A 23,369-nucleotide genomic window follows, 5' to 3' on the forward strand; every position below is an offset into this window, starting at 1 on the left:
CTTCCGCCTCCGCCCGGGTCGCCGTATGTTTCTCCGGGAGAAGCCACGTCCCGGACCACCATCCCGAGCCCCAGGGAAGGCGGGCCTGGCCCCCGGGATAATCCCGCCCCGTCGGACCACCGATCACGTGCTCGTTTTGGGCCGCGCGTCTCTTTCCGTGTAGCTGCGTGCGCTGCGTGTTGGCGGAAATCGCACCTTTTCTAAGCCTTCCGTTTTTGACGTGGTGTTGGGATTATCGTTTCAGAGCTAGATAACTGTACATAAAAGCGGGTCTCTCGGAAGAGCGTATTTTTAAAATAAAAACTTTTTGCAGTAAATGCTGGTTTATGGTTTCTTCAGCTTCACAGTCGACGAAGATGGAGGGGCTTTATTGAAAGATGGATTTCTCTCTTTTAAAATTAAAGCGATCCGTCGGAAACAAGATGATGGCGTAAAACGGATCTGGAGGAGCGTTTGATTGGCCAGTTTTAATGGTGAAATGGAAAAGGGGACAAAGGGGGAGTGGATTTAGTGCGACAGTCCCTGGCCACAAAAAAAAAAACGGGCTACGCACACTCTCTCAAACCAGTTTGAATGGAGCCGGTTTCTTGTAGAAATACCAAGGGAAGATTTTCTTGAAGCATCATCGGAAACTTTGACGGGCATCAAATTCACTCAGTTGTGAAATGCTTCTCTTCGTTGCCTCCTTTACTCAATAGATAGAATAGAAAATGTCGCCTTTCTGTGCGTCCTCAGCTGTTACTTTTAACATTCGAGAAGGGGGTTTATGAGAAAGAAATCGTGCCTAGGTACGAAGGCAGAAAAAAGAGCAGAGCGACGGATATTTGCCTTGTGCGGAAATTAATTTCTGCTCCGCAGTTCTCTGCTGTTAATAATCGAAATGGCTTTACGCTGTCGGCATTCTTTCGCGAGCGAACTAAAGCGGAGGTTTTTAACCTGCTTCGGGTTCTTCAAAAGCAAAGAACGTCGGCCGCTGTGGCAAATAACGAGAGCTCCCGGGATCCTGGGAAGAAGTAGCGGCGTCGGAAATACGTGAGTTTTTTCCCCGTCCCCTTCTCTGGCTTTCTCCCAATTTCTGGGTTTGTGGGAGGGGGAGGAGGGTGTGTTCAAAGAAGGGCAGGAGAAGGTTTCTAAAAAGAGGCGGTGGGCTATTTGTACGCAAAAATGACATAGATTGGGGAAGTAATCCAACGCTGCGTCAAAAAGATATAAAATAGTCCGTGTTCTCCCCTTCCCCGTGTACACAATCTGGATAGAGCATGGAGACAGAAGGTCTTGGGTTCTACTCCCGGCTCCGCTGTGGGCAAGTCTCTTCGCTTCTCTGTGCCTCAGTTACCTCATCTGTGAAATGGGGATCGGGACCGGGAGCCCCACTTGGGCCGGGAAATGCGTCCAACCCAAATTGCTTGTATCCACCCCAGCACGTGGTTCAGTGCCTTATGTTGCCAACTTGTACTTCCCAAGCGCTTAGTACAGTGCTCTGCACACAGTAAGCGCTCAGTAAATACGATTGGCACATAGTAAGTGCTCAACAAATGCCACCATTATTATTATTATTATTATCTGACTCGGGGAGGGAATCTTGGGCATCGTGGAAGCCACTCTTCTAGTACGACTGCTACTGTCAGGCCGATAGAAATGGCCAAAGGGGCTACAAGACGGGCCACCACTGCCACCCCAAATTTCCCCGGGCATCCTGCCAGTTTGTACTTCCCAAGCGCTTAGTCCGGCGCTCTGCACACAGTAAGCGCCCAATAAATAGGATTGATGATGATGACGCCCTTCATCGTGGTGTTCAGAAGTGGACAAGTATCCCGAGAGCCCCAGACCCGTGCTCAGCCCCTTTTCCTTGCCCGTGGGTGACGTCCGTGTTTTATTTTCCTGCCCACCCAGTTCGCCAATCCTGAGCAAGTGTCCATTTTGCGAGGCGACTTTAAGAAATACCAGAATATACTTTCCTGGGACACCGGTGATTTCAACGATGGAAACGGGGGTAGAAACCATTCGGCTAAAAACCCCAAACAGTGTTCCGAGAACGGCCAGTCAACAAATCTTCAAAAAACAGGCGTTCCCACCTTACCCCTGGGTTCTCCTTCAGTCAATATACAGAATCCTTTTAGACAAGGAAGCGGCATAGCCTAGTATTCAGAGCCTGAGACTGAAAGTCTGAAGGTCCTGGGTTCTAATTCTGACTCTGCCGCTTATCTACTTATCTAGGCCTCCCCCTTTTCCTCAGCTCCCCCTCCCTTCTGCGTCACCTCGACTCGCTCCCATTCCTCTCCCCCCCCAGCCCCACAGCACTTACATATGTTTATATCTATTTATTTATAATATATACTTCCCAAGCGCTTAGTACAGTGCTCTGCACATAGTAAGCGCTCAATAAATACGATTGATGATGATGATTTATAATAATTGATGCCCGTTCGCTTGTTTTGCTGTCTCCCCCCCCGCCCAGACTGCAATCCTGTTTGTGGGCAGGGATTGTCTCTCTTTATTGCCAAATTGTACTTTCCAAGCGCTTCGTACAGTGCTCTGCCCACAGTAAGCGCTCAATAAATACGACTGAATGAATGAATGACTACTGGGTGACCTTGGGCAAGCCACTTCGCTTCTCCGTGCCTCAGTTACATTGTCTGTAAAATGGGGAGGAAGACTGTGAGCCCCGTGTGGGACATGGGCTGTATCCAACCCAATCTGTAGTCACAGAGCTGGGCACAAAGTAAGGACTTAACGAATACCACAATTAATCAATCAATCAATCAATCAATCAATCGTATTTATTGAGCGCTTACTATGTGCAGAGCACTGTACTAAGCGCTTGGGAAGTACAAATTGGCAACACATAGAGACAGTCCCTACCCAACAGTGGGCTCACAGTCTAAAAGGGGGAGACAGCGAACAGAACCAAACATACCAACAAAATAAAATAAATAGGATAGAAATGTACAAGTAAAATAAATAAATAAATAAATAGAGTAATAAATATGTACAACCATATATACATATATACAGGTGCTGTGGGGAAGGGAAGGAGGTAAGATGGGGGGATGGAGAGGGGTACGAGGGGAGTAGTTATTATTACTATTAATAATAGTAATAATAATTACTATTATTACATATTATAATATTAACAATAATAAAATGCAAATACCACAATTACTATTATTACATATTATAATGTAATAGTAGTCTCTGTCTCTGTGTTGCCGACTTGTACTTCCCAAGCGCTTAGTACAGTGCTCTGCACACAGTAAGCGCTCAATAAATACGATTGATGATTGATATTAACAATAATAAAATGCACTCTGTGCAATTGAGGAGGAAGCAGTTTGGCTGCAAGCCCTATTCATTCCTTCAGTCGTATTTCTTGAGCGCTTACTGTGTGCAGAGCACTGTGCTAAGCGCTTGGGAAGTCCAAGTTGGCAACATATAGAGACGGTCCCTACCCGACAGTGGGCTCACAGTCTAGAAGATGAGGAACAGATCGTATCCAACCTGATTAACTTGTCTCTACCGCAGTGTTTAGCACGACGTGTAGCGGTTTTAAAAAATACCATAAGGATACCACCGCTTTTAGTTTTACATTTTATTAAAAATCCATCAGGGGAACAAGCGAGAAACGCTATAAACAGACATGCCCTCTGGGTCATCGGACCCAGGGAGAACCGGCCAACAGCTCTGATCTAACCATCATCATCATCAATCGTATTTATTGAGCGCCTACTGTGTGCAGAGCACCGGACTAACGTTCGGGATCACCCTGAAAAATAAATCATCAAGTCGAATGGAGGCAGGGAAATCTGGGGAATCAGGTGGCCTGGATCCTGACTCCAATTCTGTTGCTGGCCTGCTGGGGAATTCATTCAGTTGTATTTATTGAGCGCTTACTGTGCGCAGGGCACTGTACTAAGCGCTTACCTTGGACGAGTCACTTAACCTCCCTATTCCCAGGTTTCCTCATCTAAAAAATGAGGTACTAAGTGCCTGTTTTTTCCTCCCTCACGGGGATGTTGCGAGGACGGCTTATAGTGAATACACCGTGGACCTGAGGGGTTGGGAAGGACCTAGGCTCTAAATCTACATGTCTGTTGTGTGACCTTGGACAAGTCACTTCACTTCCCTGGTCCTCAGTTCCCTCATCTGTAAAATAAGACTGTGAGTCCCAGCCTGATTAACTTGTATCTACTTAGAACAGTGCTTAACAAGTACCATAATTATTATTAATTATTAAACGAAATAAGTAATGGAAAATAAAAGTTTTATACAATTGATGGTATTATTGTGTTGGCCAACTGGAGGGGGAATTTTGACCTCGAATGTTCCCACAAAGAAGGACCTCAAAGACTAAGTTTGTTGTGGGCAGGGAATCTGTTTATTGTTGTAGCGTACTCTCCCAAGCGCTTAGTACAGCGCTCTGCACGCGGTAAGCACTCAGTTATTACCATCGATTGACTGATCGACTGGCTTTGGTTGGTAATAATCTGGAAGCGAAAAGAAATCCAGCGTCGTGATGATACTAATTGGGGTGTTCGTTAAGTGCTTGCTATGTGCCAGGCACTGTACTAAGTGCTGGGGAAATGGGGTTGGATACAGCCCCACGTGGGGCTCACAGTCTCAATCCCCATTTTACGGATGAGGTAACTGAGGCCCAGAGAAGTGAAGTGACTCGCCCACGGTCACACAGCAGACGAGCGGCGGAGTCGGGATTAGAACCCACGACCTCCTGACTCCCGGGCCGTGCTGCTCCTCTGTGTAAGGACGGCTCAAAATTGATGGTTCATATTTGTCAGCGTTGAGTTTTTTGATTTTAGGATTTACCGGGCCGCCTAAAGAAGGAACTTTTTCAACTCTTGGTCGTTTTGGGGTCCCTTGAGACTTTCGATTCCAAAGAGTGATGCTTAGTACAGTGCTCTGCACATAGTAAGCGCTCAATAAATACAATGGATGATGATCTCCCCAAGAAGTAACAGGCAGGCCCTGGCTATGTCCTTTTCTGATATTTTCTTGTTGCCACTCTGTTCTTAGCATTGAAAAGAGAGCCTGCCTTTTCCATGTATTTGCTTTTCTTTCTTTCCATTTTGTGTGTGTGTGTAGCAGCTACTGGAATTGAAGACCTCCTTCTTCAGGAAGATCTGAGGCTTAGACAGATCTTTTGTAAGTATAAAAAAAGCTTAAAAGCCCTCCGCTCTAATTCTTCGAGGAGACCGTACCAGAATCGGACAACGCTGCTGTCGTTCCCGCCGACCTCAAATCCAGGCCAGTGGAGGTGGATCTCGAAGACCGGTTGCCCAGTCTGCTCCGGGACGTCTTCCAGAATCGGATTGTCCAAAACTTTCCACCCCGCGCTTTCCAAGTCGGCTTTGCTGTGTGACCTTGGACAAATCCCTTAGCTTCTCTGTGCTCCTAGATCTGCCACTCTGCTGTGTGACCTTGGACAAATCCCTTAACTTCTCTGTGCCCCGGTGACCTCATCTGCAAAACGTAAGACTTGTGAGCTCCGTGTAGGCCACGGACTGGGTCCCACCCGTTTAGCCTGTATCTTACCCCAGTGCTCAGCATAGTGTGTAGCACATAGTAAGCGCTTAACGAACACTGTTCCAAAAAAAAGCTTTTAACTCCACAGAAATATGGGAAGTGAGGGAAAAGCATTCCAGGTCATGAGAAGTCAGGAGAGCGTTTAGCTCAGTGCTGTACACATCGTAATTGCTCAATAAGTACCTTTAAATGGTTGATAATCATCACCATCATCAATCGTATTTATTGAGCGCTTACTATGTGCAGAGCACTGTACTAAGCGCTTGGGAAGGACAAATTGGCAACATATACAGACAGTCCCTACCCAACAGTGGGCTCACAGTCTAAAAGGGGGAGATAATGGAAAACTGTTGCCCTCCGAAGAATAGGGAGGGAAGGAAGAGCCGGCAAATTGGAATTGGGGAAAATTCCAGAGCTTCAACAGGCAGAGCAGTGGGCGAAGGGAGAGAGAATGATTATTTCCCAGAAGGAGGTGATGATTCAAAGCTGGCTCGCTGAAGAGAAAACATGAGGAGCCCGGTAAACGTCGAAGAGCCAGGAAGCTCCGGGATCAGATTAATTGGAACGGTAAGAAAATCCTTTTAGCGCACTGGCTGGAGTTCTCCACACCAATCAATCAATCAATCAATCGTATTTATTGAGCGCTTACTATGTGCAGAGCCCTGTACTAAGCGCTTGGGAAGTACAAATTGGCAACATCTAGAGACAGTCCCTACCCATCAGTGGGCTCACAGTCTAAAAGGGGGAGACAGAGAACAAAACCAAACATACTAACAAAATAAAATAAATAGCATAGATATGTACAAGTAAAATAAATAGAGTAATAAATATGTACAAACATATATACATATATACAGGTGCTGTGGGGAAGGGAAGGAGGTAAGATGGGGGGTGGAGAGAGGGACGAGGGGGAGAGGAAGGAAGGGGCTCAATCTGGGAAGGCCTCCTGGAGGAGGTGAGCTCTCAGCAGGGCCTTGAAGGGAGGAATCAATCAATCAATCAATCAATCAATCGTATTTATTGAGCGCTTACTATGTGCAGAGCACTGTACCAAGCGCTTGGGAAGTACAAATTGGCAACATCTAGAGGCAGTCCCTACCCAACAGTGGGCTCACAGTCTAAAAGGGGGAGACAGAGAACAAAACCAAACATACTGACAAAATAAAATAAATAGGATGGATATGTACAAGTAAAATAAATCAATCAGTCGTATTTGTTGAACGCTTACTGTGTGGAGAACACTGTAGCGCTCCTCATGTGCTTTCCCTCCCACACACCTCCTCCCCACAAATGGGTTTTTTTCCCCCACAGAGACCTCCAGTCTTTTGAGCCCATCCGATTTTCTCAACTCACCAGGCCCCATTTAATCTCCATATCCAAACTCCCTTCCCTCGATGACCGAATCGATGCCTTCGACACCGATCTCTCTTCCGAACTCAACCCACTCCGTCCCCCTTCCCTTTACAGATCTCGTCCCACTAACCCCTCGCCTCCCCTTTATTTACCCCTCCCTCGGCCCCACAGAACTTAGGCATAATTTTTTATTTTTATTTATTTCCCCCTCTACACCGTGAGCTCACTGCGGGCAGGGAATGTGTCTACCAACTCCGCGGTACTGTACACTGCACACGGTAAGCGCTCAATAAATATGATTGATTTAGTAGGTTTTAATCTCCATTTTAAAAGTGAGGAAACCGAGGCACCGGGACGGGAAGTGACTTGTCCAAGGACACACGGCAGACTGGGATTAGAACCCAGGTCCCTGGACGCGCAAGCTCTTGCCACCAAGCAAAGTTGCTTCCCCAAACCTAAGGACTGTAAAACGTAGCGTATGCAACTAGTGTTCTCTTCAGCTTGGGAGTTTGTTATGACAGAAGGGGATGAGCAAAACATGAAATTTCCCCTTTTAGTCCTCATTTCCATGCGCTCTGGGCTCAAGTTTCGTAACTTCACATTACCATAATTATGTCACGGAGTTAATTTCCAGTACTGCCGTGAATGGCATACGAAGGCATTTTATTATCGTAAATGAATAAAAGGATGCTATTTGTCCGGCAGGCCTTAATGCGCAGTTTATCGGTCTTCGAAAAATCGCCATTGGGTCATGCACACATCGCTGCCGCTCCAGTAAATCGTTTTTAATTGCAATTCTTTTGCAACCACATATTGAGATTAGTCACAAGCTCTTGGAACACTCAGATCTGATATGCCCTATTACTTAATTTTTTTCATCTTCTCATCCATAATGTATTTTATAATCTATTCAACTCCTGTTCTATTCACTATTCTAGCGGGCAAAAATAGAGTTTGCCCACTAGATTGTAAGGTTATTGAAGGAAGGGAATCAGACTATTTCTCCCGAGCATGTAAAGCATTGTTGTGCACACAGTAAGCATCCAATACATCCGAGCCTCACGGCACTTTTGTATATTTGTACATATTGATTATTCTATTTATTTTATTAATGATGTGTATATAGCTTAATCCTTCTTATTTTGATGCTATTGATGCCTATCTCCTTGTTTTGTTGTCTGTCTCCCCCTTCTAGCCTGTGAGTGGATAGGGATTGGCTCTATCTGTTACCGAACTGTACTTTCCAAGCGCTTAGTACAGTGCTCCGCACCCAGTAAGCGCTCAATAAATACGATGGAATGAATGAACGGACAAATACCGTCGTTATTATTGTTATTAAAATGGGGATTCAGGCTGTGAGCCCCATGTGGGGCAACCTGATTACCTTGTATCTACCCCCAGCGCTTAGAACAGCGCTTGGCACCTAGTAAGCGCTTCACAAATACCATCATTATTCTTCTCTAATTACTTTGTCTTCTCAAAGGACAAGGAAGCCCGTCGCCTCGAGTCTTCGGAAGAGAGCTGCCAAACTCCGCTTGGTTCCTTAGAGAGCAGATGTTCCAACTAATGGCGTCGTGCTGAACGCCTCCTCCCGCTATTTTCAATTAAGAGCACACATTTGCCGCTCGTTGCTATAAGGTAAAATCAGCCGCACGCTACCGTAAATTTCAAATACGGGATAGTCCAATTCCCTTCCTCACACGCCGGCAATCCCTACACTGGAACTTGAGCTATCGGAAAGGGGGAGGTTTCGAGGCCAAATACCTCACGGAAGGCTTCGTTCATTCATCCAAAGGCATTAAATTAACGATTTAAAGGAACGATTACATTTAATATTCTTCAAGGTCAACGGTACGGAAGAACCTCGACTCTCAGCAAAGGTTCAGAACATTGAACATTGGAATTGTTGGAACGTTGTTGGAATTATTGTTGGAATTATTGGAACATCTCCCCCGTCTAGACTGTGAGCCCGCTGTTGGATAGGGACCGTCTCTATGTGCTGCCGACTTGTACTTCCCAAGCGCCTAGTACAGTGCTCTGCACACAGTAAGCGCTCAATAAATACGATTGATTGATTGATTGATTAATCGATCAATAGTGGGGGAACCTATCTGCCGACCAACTGTGTTGTATTATACTCTCCTAAGCACTTAGTACAGTGCCCTGCACACAGTAAGTATTCGATAAATGTCGTTTAAGTGCCTATAGAGTCAAGTATGCACATGAGAGAAGATAAAAGTTACCAGATGTAATCAATCAGTCAGTGGTATTCACCGAACGTGCCCAGAGAACCGTACTAAAGTGAATTAAATACAGTAAGTAGATTTGATTCCTGCCCTCGAGGAACTAACTTATTTAGCGGGAGACACAGACATTAAAATGAATTACAGGTTGAAGAAGCAATCAGGTGTAAGGATATAATAATGATAGAGAAGGAGCATGGCTCAGTGGAAAGAGCCCGGGCTTTGGAGTCAGAGGTCCTGGGTTCAAATCCCGGCTCCGCCAACTGTCAGCTGGGTGACTTTGGGCTTAACTTCTCTGGGCCTCAGTTCCCTCATCTGTGAAATGGGGATTGAAGACTGTGAGGCCCCAGTGGGACAACCTGATCACCTTGTAACCTCCTCAGCGCTTCGAACAGTGCTTTGCACATAGTAAGTGCTTAATAAATGCCATTATAAAATAAAATGAATAATCAATACCATTGATTGATTGATTGATCCGAACGTCAGAGGTTTGGCTGGACTCCTCCTCTGTCCCACATGAGGCTGTGTGACCTTGGGCAAGACACTTAACCTCTCTGGGCCTCAATTCCCTCATCTGCACATGGGGATTCAATCCGTGTTCTCCCTCCTACCTAGACTGAGAGCCCCCCCACGGGCCCCGATTACCTTCTAATAATAATATTAATTACGGTATTTGTTAAGCCCTTACTATGTGTCAGACACTGTACTAAGTGCCGGGGTAGTGCTCTGCACATAGTAAGCGCTCAATAAATACGATTGAACGAATATAAGATAATCGGGTTGGACACAGTCCCTGTCCCAAATACGGCTCGCAGTCTTAATCCCCATTCTATGGATGAGGGAAACTGAGGCACAGAGCAGTAAAGTGGCTTGGCCAAGGTCACACGGCAGACAAGTGGCAGAGAGACCTTCAGAGTCCCAGGCCCGGGCGCTATCCATTAGGCCACGCTGCTCCTCCCCTTCTATCTAAGTGCTTACTTCAGCGTTTAGCACAAAAGAAATGTTTATCAAATACCATACTTATTATTACTGCCCAATTTACTAGCCCCTGCCCTTTTCTCAATCCATCTCCCTGCAACCCACCACCCCTCTACGTGAGGGGCTAGTTTGAGTGTCAGAGGGCCGAAACTCCATTTTTCAAAAGAAAAAATTCCACGGGATAAATTCGTTTCCGGAGGAAGCCGAAACCCGGAATAGCAGAGACTCTGAACGTGGATTTAGGCACCTGAGAGGCCACGTACTTTAATATTCCATAGTGTTGCCTAGGGAACAGGCCTCATTTATGCTTTGCTTCCAGTGACTCCTCCGTCGGTAATTACCACTCTGCAGTGCGTCTCAAACGGCTAAAATCGGTCTTTCAAAAGGTAGAGTCTGAGAGGTGCCAAAGAATAGGCATTTCGCAAAGTAAAGCCTGCTCAAAATACATATAACCCTCGGATTTGTACCCTTTCTTCACCCGTCCTCAGCTCCGTAGCACTTATAATAATAATAATGTTGGTATTTGTTAAGCGCTTACCGCTGGGGAGGTTACAAGGTGACCAGGTTGTCCCATGGGGACAGTTTTAATCCCCATATAACAGATGAGGGAACTGAGGCCCAGAGAAGTGAAGTGACTTGCCCAGTTGACGGTTGGCAGAGCCGGGATTTGAACCCACGACCTCTGACTCCAAAGCCCGGTCTCTTTCCACTGAGCCACGCTGCTTCTCCTTATCCCTAATTTATTTATTTATGTTTAATATCTGTCTCCCCCTCAAGACCGAAAGCCCGTTTTGGGCAGGGAACTTGTCTACCAGTTCTTATACTGGGCTCTCCCGAGCGCTCAGTACAGTGCTCTGCATACAGCTCGATAAATATAATTGTTTGATTGACCGATACAATCCATTGTATGGGGGATACAGCTCTTATCGTTTGATACCTTCCCTCAGATTGCAGATCTTGCATTCGTTCATTCCTTCGGTCGTGTTTATTGAGCGCTTACTGTGTGCAGAGCACTGGACTAAGCGCTTGGGAGAGGACAAAAGGGTGTGTCGACGCAGTCCCTGTCCTCAAGGAGCGTACAAACTGATGGGAAAGGCGGACCACCACTTGTCTGCTGTGCACACTGGGGCAAGTCACTTCGCTTCTCTGTGCCTCAGTTACCTCATCTGTGAAATGGGGGATGAAGACTGTGAGCCCCATGTGGGACAGGGACTGTCTCCAACCTGATGACCTCGTATCTACCCCAGCGCTTAGCACACTACCCCAGAAAGTGCTTAGCAAATACCATAGTTTATTTTTTAATTTATATATATATATATATACATATATATATATATATATTTATTTTGTACATATCTATTCTATTTATTTTATTTTGTTAGTATGTTTGGTTTTGTTCTCTGTCTCCCCCTTTTAGACTGTGAGCCCACTGTTGGGTAGGGACTGTCTCTATATGTTGCCAATTTGTACTTCCCAAGCGCTTAGTACAGTGCTCTGCACATAGTAAGCGCTCAATAAATACGATTGATGATATATATATAAATTCAATCATATTTATTGAGCGCTTACTGTGTGCAGAGCACTGTGCTAAGCGCTTGGGAAGCACAAGTTGGCAACATATAGAGATGGTCCCTACCCAACGGCGGATTCATAGTCTAGATGTGTGTGTGTGTGTGTTTGTGAATTTATATCGGAGAAAGATCCTGCTGAAGACAAGATGAGCTGTAGAAATTTAATAAGACTGAATGTAGCATACTGGGAAGCAGCGTGGCTCGGCGGAAAGAGCCCGGGCTTTGGAGTCAGAGGTCATGGGTTCAAATCCCGGCTCCGCCAACTGTCAGCTGGGTGACTTTGGGCAAGTCACTTCACTTCTCTGGGCCTCTGTGACCTCATCTGTAAAATGGGGATTAAGACTGTGAGCCCCCTCCCGTGGGACAACCTGATCAGCTTGTTACCTCCCCAGCGCTTAGAACAGTGCTTTGCACATAGTAAGCACTTAATAAATGCCATCATTATTATCATTAGTAGTAGTCTGTTTAAAATCCCTCATTTTTCCAGCCTCAGTAAGCGCTTAATAAATGCCACCATTATTATTATTAGTAGTAGTATTTATTTATTTATTATTTTAGTATTTATTTATTTATTTTACTTGTACATATCTATTCTTTTTATTTTATTTTGTTAGTATGTTTGGTTTTGTTCTCTGTCTCCCCCTTTTAGACTGTGAGCCCACCGTTGGGTAGGGACTGTCTCTATATGTTGCCAATTTGTACTTCCCAAGCGCTTAGTACAGTGCTCTGCACATAGTAGGCGCTCAATAAATACGATTGACGACGATTGATGATGATAGTAGTAGTCTGTTTAAAATCCCCCATTTTTCCAGCCTCAGTTTTCGATAATCCTGTGAGAGAAGATCGGGCTTTTCTTCAAATGCATAAGCCTAAAATCCCCCATTTTTCCAGCCTCAGTTTTCGATAATCCTGTAAGAGAAGATCGGGCTTTTCTTCAAAAAGGATCCAATGCATAAGGCAGCAATCAAACCATCGTATTTACTGAGCGCTTACTATGTGGAGAGCACCGTACTAAGCGCTGGGGAGAGTACGTTACAACAGAATTAGCAGTCACGTTTCCCTGCCCGTAACGAGCTGACGGTCTGGAGGTGGAGGCAGACGTTAATGTGAATAAATAAGTCCTGTATAATACAGAATTTAAAAGCATTTGGATTTATACCCTCACTTTCAGGTCAGGGAACCCGCCGCCTCGTATCATCCTGCCGGTAGGTTTTCGGGCCCTAATGCCGTCGAAATTCACACACCTGCCTCTTCCCCACCGTGACATTAACGTGACCGTGCGCTGATTAAATATGAGTGGCGAGTTTATGCCTCGTATTTTAGACGTGTGGACTCGTGTACAGACAGAGAGCCAGCTAAGCAATGCAACCTTAGACCGTTCGCCTTTTAATCTCCGTATCAAATTCCTCCCAATTCACGCCATCCGGAAAATGCCCGGCCGAGCGAATCCCACCTGCTCTTTGGGCCGCGGCGGGTAAACCTCCGGAACTCAGAAGACACATTTCTTTTTGGTGCCGGAGTCTCTTAAGGCTGAGAAACCAGGCTCTGGAGCCGGGAGGAGAAAACTGATCCCTGCGGAATCAGACTACGGACCAAAAACAGAGGAAAAAATTCCACTTGTGTTTGTAGAGCACAGGGAATGAAGGGTGGAGGAATTTCGTCTCGAGAATCTTCCCGTTGTGGGCTCGATTCAACTGTGCTACAGTTTAAGCGGTAATGAAAAAATTGAAAACAAGAAGGCAACGCTCTGAGAACCCAGCACATCATTGAAAGGGATCGTGAAAAGCAGCATTGTAGTTTTTAGTTTTCCTTGAAGCTTAATTTATTCTCGATTCTACAGAAAGAATCAACTGTGTGGCAGGTCAGCGAACGGATGTCAACTCAGTTTTATAGAAAATGCCTGCATTTCAGAGTCAGAAATCTGAAATTACTCTTTTAACCTGCTGCTTAATATAGGACATGCCTTCATAACAAAGGTGGCCGATTAATATCCAGAGGCAGGTTATTTTTTCACCCCCTTTCATCTCTCAAAATGTTCAGCGTAAGGTTTATTTCGCATCGTCCTTTCCACTTACGGGAAGTGGTAGAATGATCAGAGATGATGGGAAATGAATTTGCTACTTGAATTCCACTCAGGTTAGCAGCAACGCAGATGATTTTGTGAGAGAAGGGAAGGACTTTCGTAGTCATTAAATATTACATCTGAGTTAATTTGAGTAACTTAATCACAAGGATAAATCGAAGCAACTTTTCATTTTCTAAACACTTCAGTCTGGGCTAAACTCAGGCTACATGCAAATAACTATTTCTTTCGGTACAGGAAATTATTTATTGTTCTATAGAATTACATCATTCTGACACAGGGACCTGGACATCAGAAGGAGCTGGGTTCTAATTTCAGCTCTGCCACTTGTCTGCTGTTCAACCCTGGGCAAGGCTTTCACTTCTCTGTGCCTCAGTTACCACATCCGTAAAACGGGGATAAGCGGGTGAGCCCCACATGGGTCAGGGACTGTGTCCAACCTGATTAGCTTCTATCTACCCCAGCGCTTAGTATAGTGCCAGCACATAGTGAACGCTTAACAATTACCGTAAAAAAAGTCGTTACTATACACCGGGCACTGTACTAAGCGTTGGGGTAGATACAAGATAATTAGTCAGAAACGGTCCCTTTCCCACAAGGGGCTCATGATCTCAAATAGGAGGGAGAAAAGGTATTGATTCCCCATTTGGCAGATGAGGAAATTGAGGCACAGAGAAGTTAAGGTCACATAGCGCTTAGAACAGTGCTTTTCACATAGTCAGCGCTTAATAAATGCCATCATAATTATAAGTGGCAGGGCTGGGATTAGAATCCAGGCCCTTTGACTCCCAGGACCATGATCTTTCCATTTCTTAGTACGCTTGTTTGCACACACTAAACACTTACTATCCAAACACGATTACCACTAAAGACAAGAGAGTCATCAGTATCTTCTGTTATTTTCTCAGAAAAGTTATTCATCCCTCCTGGTCCTGACGCCAATTTTGCCTGAGCGCTTTAGAACAGGAGATTTCGGCAGAGTTTGGGGAAAAACAACCCACTCCGAATTCCCACTGAATCCAAATCCTTCTGGGAGAAAGACGGTGGAGAAGCTTTCGGTTTCTCAAATCCACTCGGAAGTTGAAAAACGCTACTTTCCCCTCAACTTTTCCAGAGCCCATTTCTTCTTAGGCCGCATCTGTAGGCATGTGAAAATCGACAACAAACACGGCCAGCTTTCGGCATTCCCTCTGCCGCCGGTTCGGTCTCAAAGAGTACGGTGCTCTGCACATAGTAAGCGCTCAATAAATACGATTGATGATGAAGAGGAATGCTTCTAGGAAAGCAGAGCCCGAATGCCGGGATCTTTTCAAAAGTTCACCCTGGAAGATGTGAAGGAAGAACTGAGGAATCTTAACGGCCTCTAAAAGTTGGCAAACGCGAATGAATCTCTCATTAGGTCACTTTCGTTATTGAAGACTTTCATAAAAATGAATGACGGGAGGATGTAAACTGTCCTATTCTAAGCCTGGGTCGCCCGGAGAAAGTTTGGAAAGGTCTTTGCGGTCGCATTACTGAACCTCTCTGGCATTCGGCCGGCCCGGGACGTATCTGTTGTTATACTGTGCTCTCCCAAGCGCTCAGTACGGTGCTTTCCATGCAGTAAGCGCTCAATAAATACGACTGACCGAATGGATAAATGTTCAGCTCAATCAATCAATCAATCAATCGTATTTATTGAGCGCTTACTGTGTGCAGAGCACTGTACTAAGCGCTTGGGAAGTAGAAGTTGGCAACATATAGAGACAGTCCCTACCCAACATTGGGCTCACAGTCTAAAAGCTCAGGCCCGGGGCTAGTGCTGCAGTAGCTCCCGCTGACTTTAAATGCGATTTAAAAATATTTTTAGAACATTTAAAATATTGCACGTGCATCGTGACAGAATGCAAGCGAGGGCTCGCGACAGGACGAGCAAATTCAGGCAGGCGCCCCGCCATCTTTTAGGAACACATGTTTCTGGGAAAGATGGTATATTTGCGACTCTGACGTTGTTTTCGTTTCTAATTCTGGGCTCCTCCTGCTTGTTTGTTCTTTTTGTTTTCCCTAAACTCTTTTCTCTTGATAACAGTAGGAACGATTTCAAGTCGACTTTCAGAGGCCTCCTGTATTTTTTATATTTGTTGAAGAACCGGTTTGTGTTCTGTCTACCACAGACCATTTTGTGGGTATCGATTACCTCGGAATGCCAAAAAAAAAAAGATTATTAGGAGAAGCAGCCCGGCTGAGTGGACAGGGCCTGAGAGTCGGAAGGACCTGAATTCTAATCCTGACTCTGTCACAAGTCTCCCTGTGTGACCTTGGGCAAATCGCTTCACTTCTTTGGGCCTCCATTCCCTCATCTGTAAAATGGGGATTAAAAAAAGTTACGGTCTTTGCTGAGCGCTTACTATGTGCCAGGCACTGTACTAAGCGGTGGGGGTGGTTCCAAGCAAATCTGATTGGACACAGTCCCCTGTCAGTCAATCGTATTTATTGAGCACTTACTGTGTGCAGAGCACTGTACTAAGCGCTTGGGAAGTACAAGTTGGCAACATATGGACAGTCCCTACCCATCAGTGGGCTCACAGTCTAGAAGGGGGAGACAGGCAACAAAACAAAGGCACAGAGAAGTGAAGTGACTTGCTTAAGGTCACTAAGCAAGCAGCCGGCAGAGCTCCCCACTAGGCCTCGCCGCGTCTCCAAACTATTATCGAAAAAATACGATACGATATAATGCAAAAAATCATCTCGCGGATCGCCTCAAAACTCAACGTCAGCCTCTCACCTGTAGTGTCCAAACTGGTTTAAGATGTCGCCCAGTTTTTTAGCGCCGAGATGTCGTGGGTGAGCGGGGGCGGCTGGATTGGGGTCCCGCCAGTCAATGCAGGAATATGAGGGGATCGGATGGTGGGATCGAAACGACGCGCTTCGCACCCCTCCTTGGCCACGTCGACTTCAAAATACATGTCGTCGCTTTCCAGTCTGTTACGGGGTCGGGGGAAAGGAGGGAGAATCGAAAGCTCCGTTCAGGAAACCAGACTTAAATGCCCGACGCGGACCATTCCAAGCTCCCGCGTGCCTGGGGAATTTTGTGGGCGTTTATGAGAATTAGCGGGCGCAGTCGGAGGTCATGGGCTCTAATCCCAGCTCCACCGCTCGTCAGCTGTGTGACTCTGGGCAAGTCGCTTAAGTTCTCTGGCCCTCAGTTGCCTCATCTGTAAAATGGGGATTGACTGTGAGCCCCCCATGGGATAACCTGATCACCTTGTAACCTCCCCAGCTATTAGAACAGTGCTTTGCACATAGTAAGCGCTTAGTAAATGCCATTATTATTATTATTATTATTAGACCAGTGCTTGGCACAAAGTGAATTCTTCACAAATACCATCGTTATTATTATTATTATTAATAATAATAACCACCAATCAACGGTATTTACTGAGCGCTTATTGCATGCAGAGCAGTGTATAAGCGCTTGGGGAAGCAGGGAATGTGTCGTACTGTTACACTGAATGATGATGATGGCATTTATTAAGCGCTTACTATGTGCAAAGCACTGTTTAGAACCCAGGTCCTGTGACCTGAGCCCAGAAATCCAACTCCAAGCTAAACTGTTGAATATTTTACCCGCCTGCTACTCATGTGTGTCTTCCCGAAAAGCGTAATCAGGAAACTCAGCGCTTAGAACCCACAGTGGGGTCGGTGACCCCGGTGTTTTTGAGATTCCTTCCAAACAAAAACACCAACCTCATCTATCCCATTTTCACTTTCCCAGAATCTTTCCCCTCTCGCCATAAGGACGTTAAATTCCGACTTCTTCAGCTATCGCTGTAGGACTCAGATTGATGCTGAAAAATGGGGCTGGCCTCCTGCCAGGGGAGGAAGGAGAAATGGGGTGCTTGAAAGAAAAAGAGCGGCTTTGAAATCCCACGAACCCGAGTGACAGACCTCAGAGGGCCACAGCTCGGGGGAATTGGGGCTGAAGAAAGCGTTTTGTTTTTTCCTTCGCCCCCCTTTTCAGATAGAAGACGCACCCCACTGAGTGGAGACGGCATCTTTTGTTCTGGATTCGGTGAACGAGGCCGAATCTGTCATCGAGGCAGGCGGGCCGCGGCTTTTGTGTGATTCCGGAGAGATCGGTCAGGCTGTCCACATCCGTGGCCCCGCAGGAGATCTGTTAAGGCCCTACTGAGAGCTCACCTCCTCCAGGAGGCCTTCCCAGACTGATCCCCTTCCTTCCTCTCCCCCTCATCCCCCTCTCCAACCCCCCATCTTACCTCCTTCCCTTCCCCACAGCACCTGTATATATGTATATATGTTTGTACAGATTTATTACTGTATTTATTTATGTATTTATTTTACTTGCACATATCTATTCTATTTTATTTTGTTAGTAGGTTTTGGTTTTGTTCTCTGTCTCCCCCTTTTTGGACTGCGAGCCCACTGTTGGGTAGGGACTGTCTCTATATGTTGCCAACTTGTACTTCCCAAGCGCTTAGTACAGTGCTCTGCACATAGTAAGCGCTCAATAAATATGATTGATGATGATGATCATTTATTACTCTATTTATTTATGTATTTATTTTACTTGCACATATCTATTCTATTTATTTGATTTTGTTAGTAGGTTTTGGTTTTGTTCTCTGTCTCCCCCTGTTTAGACTGCGAGCCCACTGTTGGGTAGGGACTGTCTCTAGATGTTGCCAACTTGTACTTCCCAAGCGCTTAGTACAGTGCTCTGCACGCAGTAAGCGCTCAATAAATACGATTGATTGATTGATTGAACAGCCAAAATCCAGAGAATTATTTCATTTCACGGGATGACATAACAAACCCAGGTATAGCAGGCGTACGAAACCTTTTTCCCTCTGCTTCACACCTATTCACTTGGCTGTGGGGCCCTTAAGCCCCCAATCACCTAGCACTTAATAACAATAATAATAATAATAATAATAGTATTGTCAAGCGCTGACTATATGCCAAGCACTGTAGTAAATGCTGGGGTAGATATAAGATAATCGGGTTGGACCCAGTCCCCGTCCCCCACGGGGGGCTCACAGTCTTAATCCCCATTTTACAGATGAGGAAACTGAGGCACAGAGAAACGGAGTCACACAGCAGACAAGTGGCAGAGCTGGGATTAGTTACGCGACCCCCCGAGCGAGAGCTCACCTCCTCCAGGAGGCCTTCCCAGACTGAGCCCCTTCCTCCCTCTCCCCCTCGTCCCCCTCTGCATCCCCCCCATCTTACCTCCTTCCCTTCCCCACAGCACCTATATATATGTATATATGTTTGTACATATTTATTACTCTATTTATTTATTTTACTTGTACATAGCTATTCTATTTATTTTATTTTGTTAGTATGTTTGGTTTGGTTCTCTGTCTCCCCCTTTTAGACTGTGAGCCCAATGTTGGGTAGGGACTGTATATGTTGCCAATTTGTACTTCCCAAGCGCTTAGTACAGTGCTTTGCACATAGTAAGCGCTCAATAAATATGATGGATGATGATGATGCTTAGAACCCAGGTCCTCTGTCTCCCAAGCCCGGGCTCTAACCACTCGGCCACGCGCCTTCCCGCTTTTATTGCTCCCACCATTCCACGAAGCGGGGCTCTTTCTATTCAACCGGTCGGTCTTTGGGTTGTTATTTTTTTTTATTTCATTTTCCCAATAAGCCCCGCTAAGCGGAACAGAGCCCACGTCCTGCTGAACTGCAGCCCGCGCTAAAAAAAAATAAATAAATCCCCAAAGGGCCCAGGGCCAAGAGTCTGCTCAGTCAAGCACGCCTGACAAAATACAAACACGAGCAGCTGGCTAACTGTAGCTCTGAGACATCTCCCGGTCTACACCCCACTCGCCCATCCGAAATCAACCCACCACCACCGGTCAAAGGACCGTCTACAGTCTCCGAGCAAGCTACGCATCCCCTGCCCTTTATCTGTTGAACCAGATAAAAACTAAACCGGAATTTTAGCCGCGTTTTACCATCCTCGTGTCCCTGCCTTTTCTGTTCATACTTTCCTGGAGTCTGCGCGGGAAGGCGCAGTAGGTTGTAGGCCTGGCTCCGACCCGTGAGTCAGAGGTCATGGGTTCAAATCCCGGCTCCGCCAACTATCATTTGTGTGACTATGGGCAAGTCACTTCAGTTCTCTGTGCTTCAGTTACCTTATCTGTAAAATAGGAATTAAAACTGGGAGCCCCCCGTGGGACAACCTGATCGCCTTGTAACCTCCCCAGCGCTTAGAACGGTGCTTTGCATGCAGTAAGCGCTTAACAAATACCATTATTATTATTATTATTATTATTATTATTAATATTATTTCTCTCCCTGATCTTAGGGATTCATGTGCCCAGCTCTTCCTCCTACTTTTTCTATTTGCTCAGATGTGTCACCACCATGCTCCAGTCTCGCCCTTGGCTTCCCATCTTCCCTCTTTCCTCCAGTTTTCCCCCCTCTCCTGCTCCGATCCATTTAAAGGTTGGATCCCTTTTCTGTTTTCTCTCCTTCTCGACCTATATGGCTTCCTTTCTCTCATCTTACTTTTTTCTCAGCATCTGCCCATGAGCGAGCAAATCGGCCGGGGGCTGACGGTTATAATTCTGCAGGCGTCAACCACGATTACAGCCGGGATAGGTTCCTGGAAATCACAGATAAGCGACTGCATTGTGAGATATGTTTCCACGCAGGCTTAGAAATTATGATCTGCCCCCAAACCTCTGGAAAAAATCATTTTTCTACATATAAATATATATATATATATATATATATATATATATGTGTGTGTGTGTGTGTGTGTGTGCATTCAATTGTATTTATTGAGCGCTTACCATGTGCAGAGCACTGAGAAGCAGCGTGGCTTAGTGGAAAGAGCCCGGGCTTGGGAGTCAGAAGTCGTGGGTTCTAATCCCGGCTCCGCCACTTGTCAGCTGTGGGACTTTGGGCAAGTCACTTCTCTGGGCCTCAGTTACCTCATCCGCAAAATGGGGATGGAGACTGTGAGCCCCGCGTGGGACCACCTGATTACCTCGTATCTACCCCAGCGCTTAGAACAGGGCTTGGCACATAGTAAGCGCTTAACAAATACCATTATTATTATTATTACTGTGCTTGTCACATAGAAAGTACTTAGCAAATACCACAATTATTATTATTACTGTTAGGATATTAAGGAATGAATCATACGGTTTGTGAGTCTTTGCGGAAGACTGGAGAAGTAGGAGCTTGTTGTGTTGATTGTTCTAGTGGTTTTTCAACTTTTGGGAAGAATTTGGCCAATTCAGGTTGACTAACATCAATCAATCAATCAATCAATCAATAAAATAAATAGAATAGATATGTACAGGCAAAATAAATAAATATTTATATGCTTTATGTTATATGCTTTATGCTTTCGGTATGTTCATTGATGGTTCATTCTTCCAGTCAGCACATTTCCTTTTCCCGGACAACCCAATTCACTTTTTCTAAGAGATTGCAGTGGGGAGCTAAAAAGGCAGATTCTTTCAAATACGCAGCGAGCCTTGAAAAACAAGTAGCCGGACCTTGCTCGAAAGTTTAATTGCTTAATAAATGGGCTAGTCACAAAAGTCACCAAAAATTCCACTAAGGTTACAACACATCCGGAAGGTTGTAATGTCAGCTACTTTCCAGTCCAATTTTCTAACAATGGTTATTAAAACATTCCAAACGTGGTGTTTCTTGAAGGAATAAATTGCTTCAATAAAGAAGGCAGGTCGTTTTAGCCGCCTCTGACTGGACAGAAGAGCAAAGTGGCCTAGTGGATAGAGCGTGGGTTTCAATCAATCAATCAATCAATCAATTGTATTTATTCATCATCATCATCAATCGTATTTATTGAGCGCTTACTGTGTGCAGAGCACTGTACTAAGCGCTTGGGAAGTACAAGTTGGCAACATATAGAGAAGTCCCTACCCAACAGTGGGCTCACAGTCTCGGGGTCAGCAGGACTCTGGCACTTGTCAGCTGGGTGACCCGGGGCAAGTCACTTCACTTCTCTGTGCCTCCGTTACTTCATTTAAAGAAGCAGCGTGGCTCAGTGGAAAGAGCCCGGGCTTTGGAGTCAGGGGTCATGGGTTCAAATCCCGGCTCTGCCAATGAGCTGTGTGACTTTGGGCAAGCCACTTAACTTCTCTGGGCCTCAGTTACCTCATCTGTAAAATGGGGATTAAGAGTGCGAGCCCCCCGTGGGCCAACCTGATCACCTTAGAACAGTGCTTGGCACATAGTAAGCGCTTAATAGATGCCATTATTATTATTATTATTATTATTATCTGTATAATGGGGATTAAGACTGCGAGCCCCACGTGAGACACGGATCTTGTCCAACCTGATTAGTTTGTATCTGCCCCAGCGCTTACAACAGTGCTGGACACAGAACAAGTGCTTGACAAATACCATCATGATAATTTTATTTATTATAGAGTAATAAACGCCGCCATCCACAGAGAATATGAAAGTAAGACATCTAACTTGGACTATGCTGATATAGCTCAGGAACCTTCAGGGATTGAGTGGCACCAGCCCACGGCTGAAGACCAATATGCCATCGCAGAGCCTAAACAGTGCTTTGCACATAGTAAGCACTTAATGCCATCATTATTATTATTAGTAGTAGTAGTATCAATCAATCAATCGTATTTATTGAGCGCTTACTGTGTGCAGAGCACTGTACTAAGCACTTGGGAAGTACAAGTTGGCAACATATAGAGACAGTCCCTACCCAACAGTGGGCTCACAGTCTAGAAGGGGGAGAAACAAAACCAAACATACTAACAAAATAAAATAAATAGAATAGATAAGTACAAGTAAAATAAATAAATAGAGTAATAAATATGTACGCAACATATAGAGACGGTCCCTACCCAACAGTGGGCTCACAGTCTAAAAGGGGGAGACAGAGAACAAAACCAAACATACTAACAAAATAAAATAAATAGAATAGATATGTACAAGTAAAATAAAGAAATAAATAGAGTAATAAATATGTACAAACATATATCCATGTATACAGGTGCTGTGGGGAAGGGAAGGAGGTAAAATGAGGGGGATGGAGAGGGGGACGAGGGGGAGAGGAAGGAAGGGGCTCAGTCTGGGAAGGCCTTAAAGTATAGTAATTATAACCTGGCAAGTGATACAACAACTGACAATTAGAATATGTTTATGATTGGCCATGATTATGATTACTGAGATTTACATTTATTAGTGCATGTGTAGTGGGACTGGCAAGAAGAATGTTTAATAAGGCAATTAATTGAATTTTTTTCCCCATTGATACTAATGTACGCAAGTCCTCTACACAAATAGTAGCTGAAAAATCAGAGGGGTACCACACATTACAGAAACTGTTCAAAGACCTAAAATTACTACAGAATTTTAAAATGCTATATAATCCAATAATTTTATGAGACATTCACACTAGTTTTCAAGAACTTGGTAAAAGCCACACGTTTTCAAGAGACTGGTAGCGTTTAGATCACACTGATACTTCAATATCATTTTCTGTATATGTGTGTTGAAACTATGTTTTGGAAAAATGGGCAGGTGATTCCTATCTTTTAAAAACTCTTCCTTGTAAAAATTTGAAGAAAAATATAAGTAAAA

General features: G+C 45.1%; 1 protein-coding gene across 1 annotated transcript; it reads right to left on the bottom strand.

Moving 5' to 3' along the window:
* Nucleotides 1–559: 559 nt before the first annotated feature.
* Nucleotides 560–22,311, bottom strand: METTL24 (methyltransferase like 24; the record flags this gene model as incomplete). The annotated part of the gene is given in 10 exon segments (XM_038760878.1): nucleotides 560–613; nucleotides 891–948; nucleotides 1,375–1,426; nucleotides 5,096–5,168; nucleotides 5,171–5,366; nucleotides 16,513–16,633; nucleotides 16,636–16,727; nucleotides 17,780–17,919; nucleotides 22,239–22,269; nucleotides 22,271–22,311. Coding segments are annotated over 10 exon segments (858 nt in total), but the record flags the coding sequence as incomplete, so codon positions are not given.
* Nucleotides 22,312–23,369: the final 1,058 nt, after the last annotated feature.

The sequence above is a fragment of the Tachyglossus aculeatus genome, chromosome 19 (genome assembly GCF_015852505.1).
Source record: "Tachyglossus aculeatus isolate mTacAcu1 chromosome 19, mTacAcu1.pri, whole genome shotgun sequence".
Taxonomy (NCBI): domain Eukaryota; kingdom Metazoa; phylum Chordata; class Mammalia; order Monotremata; family Tachyglossidae; genus Tachyglossus; species Tachyglossus aculeatus.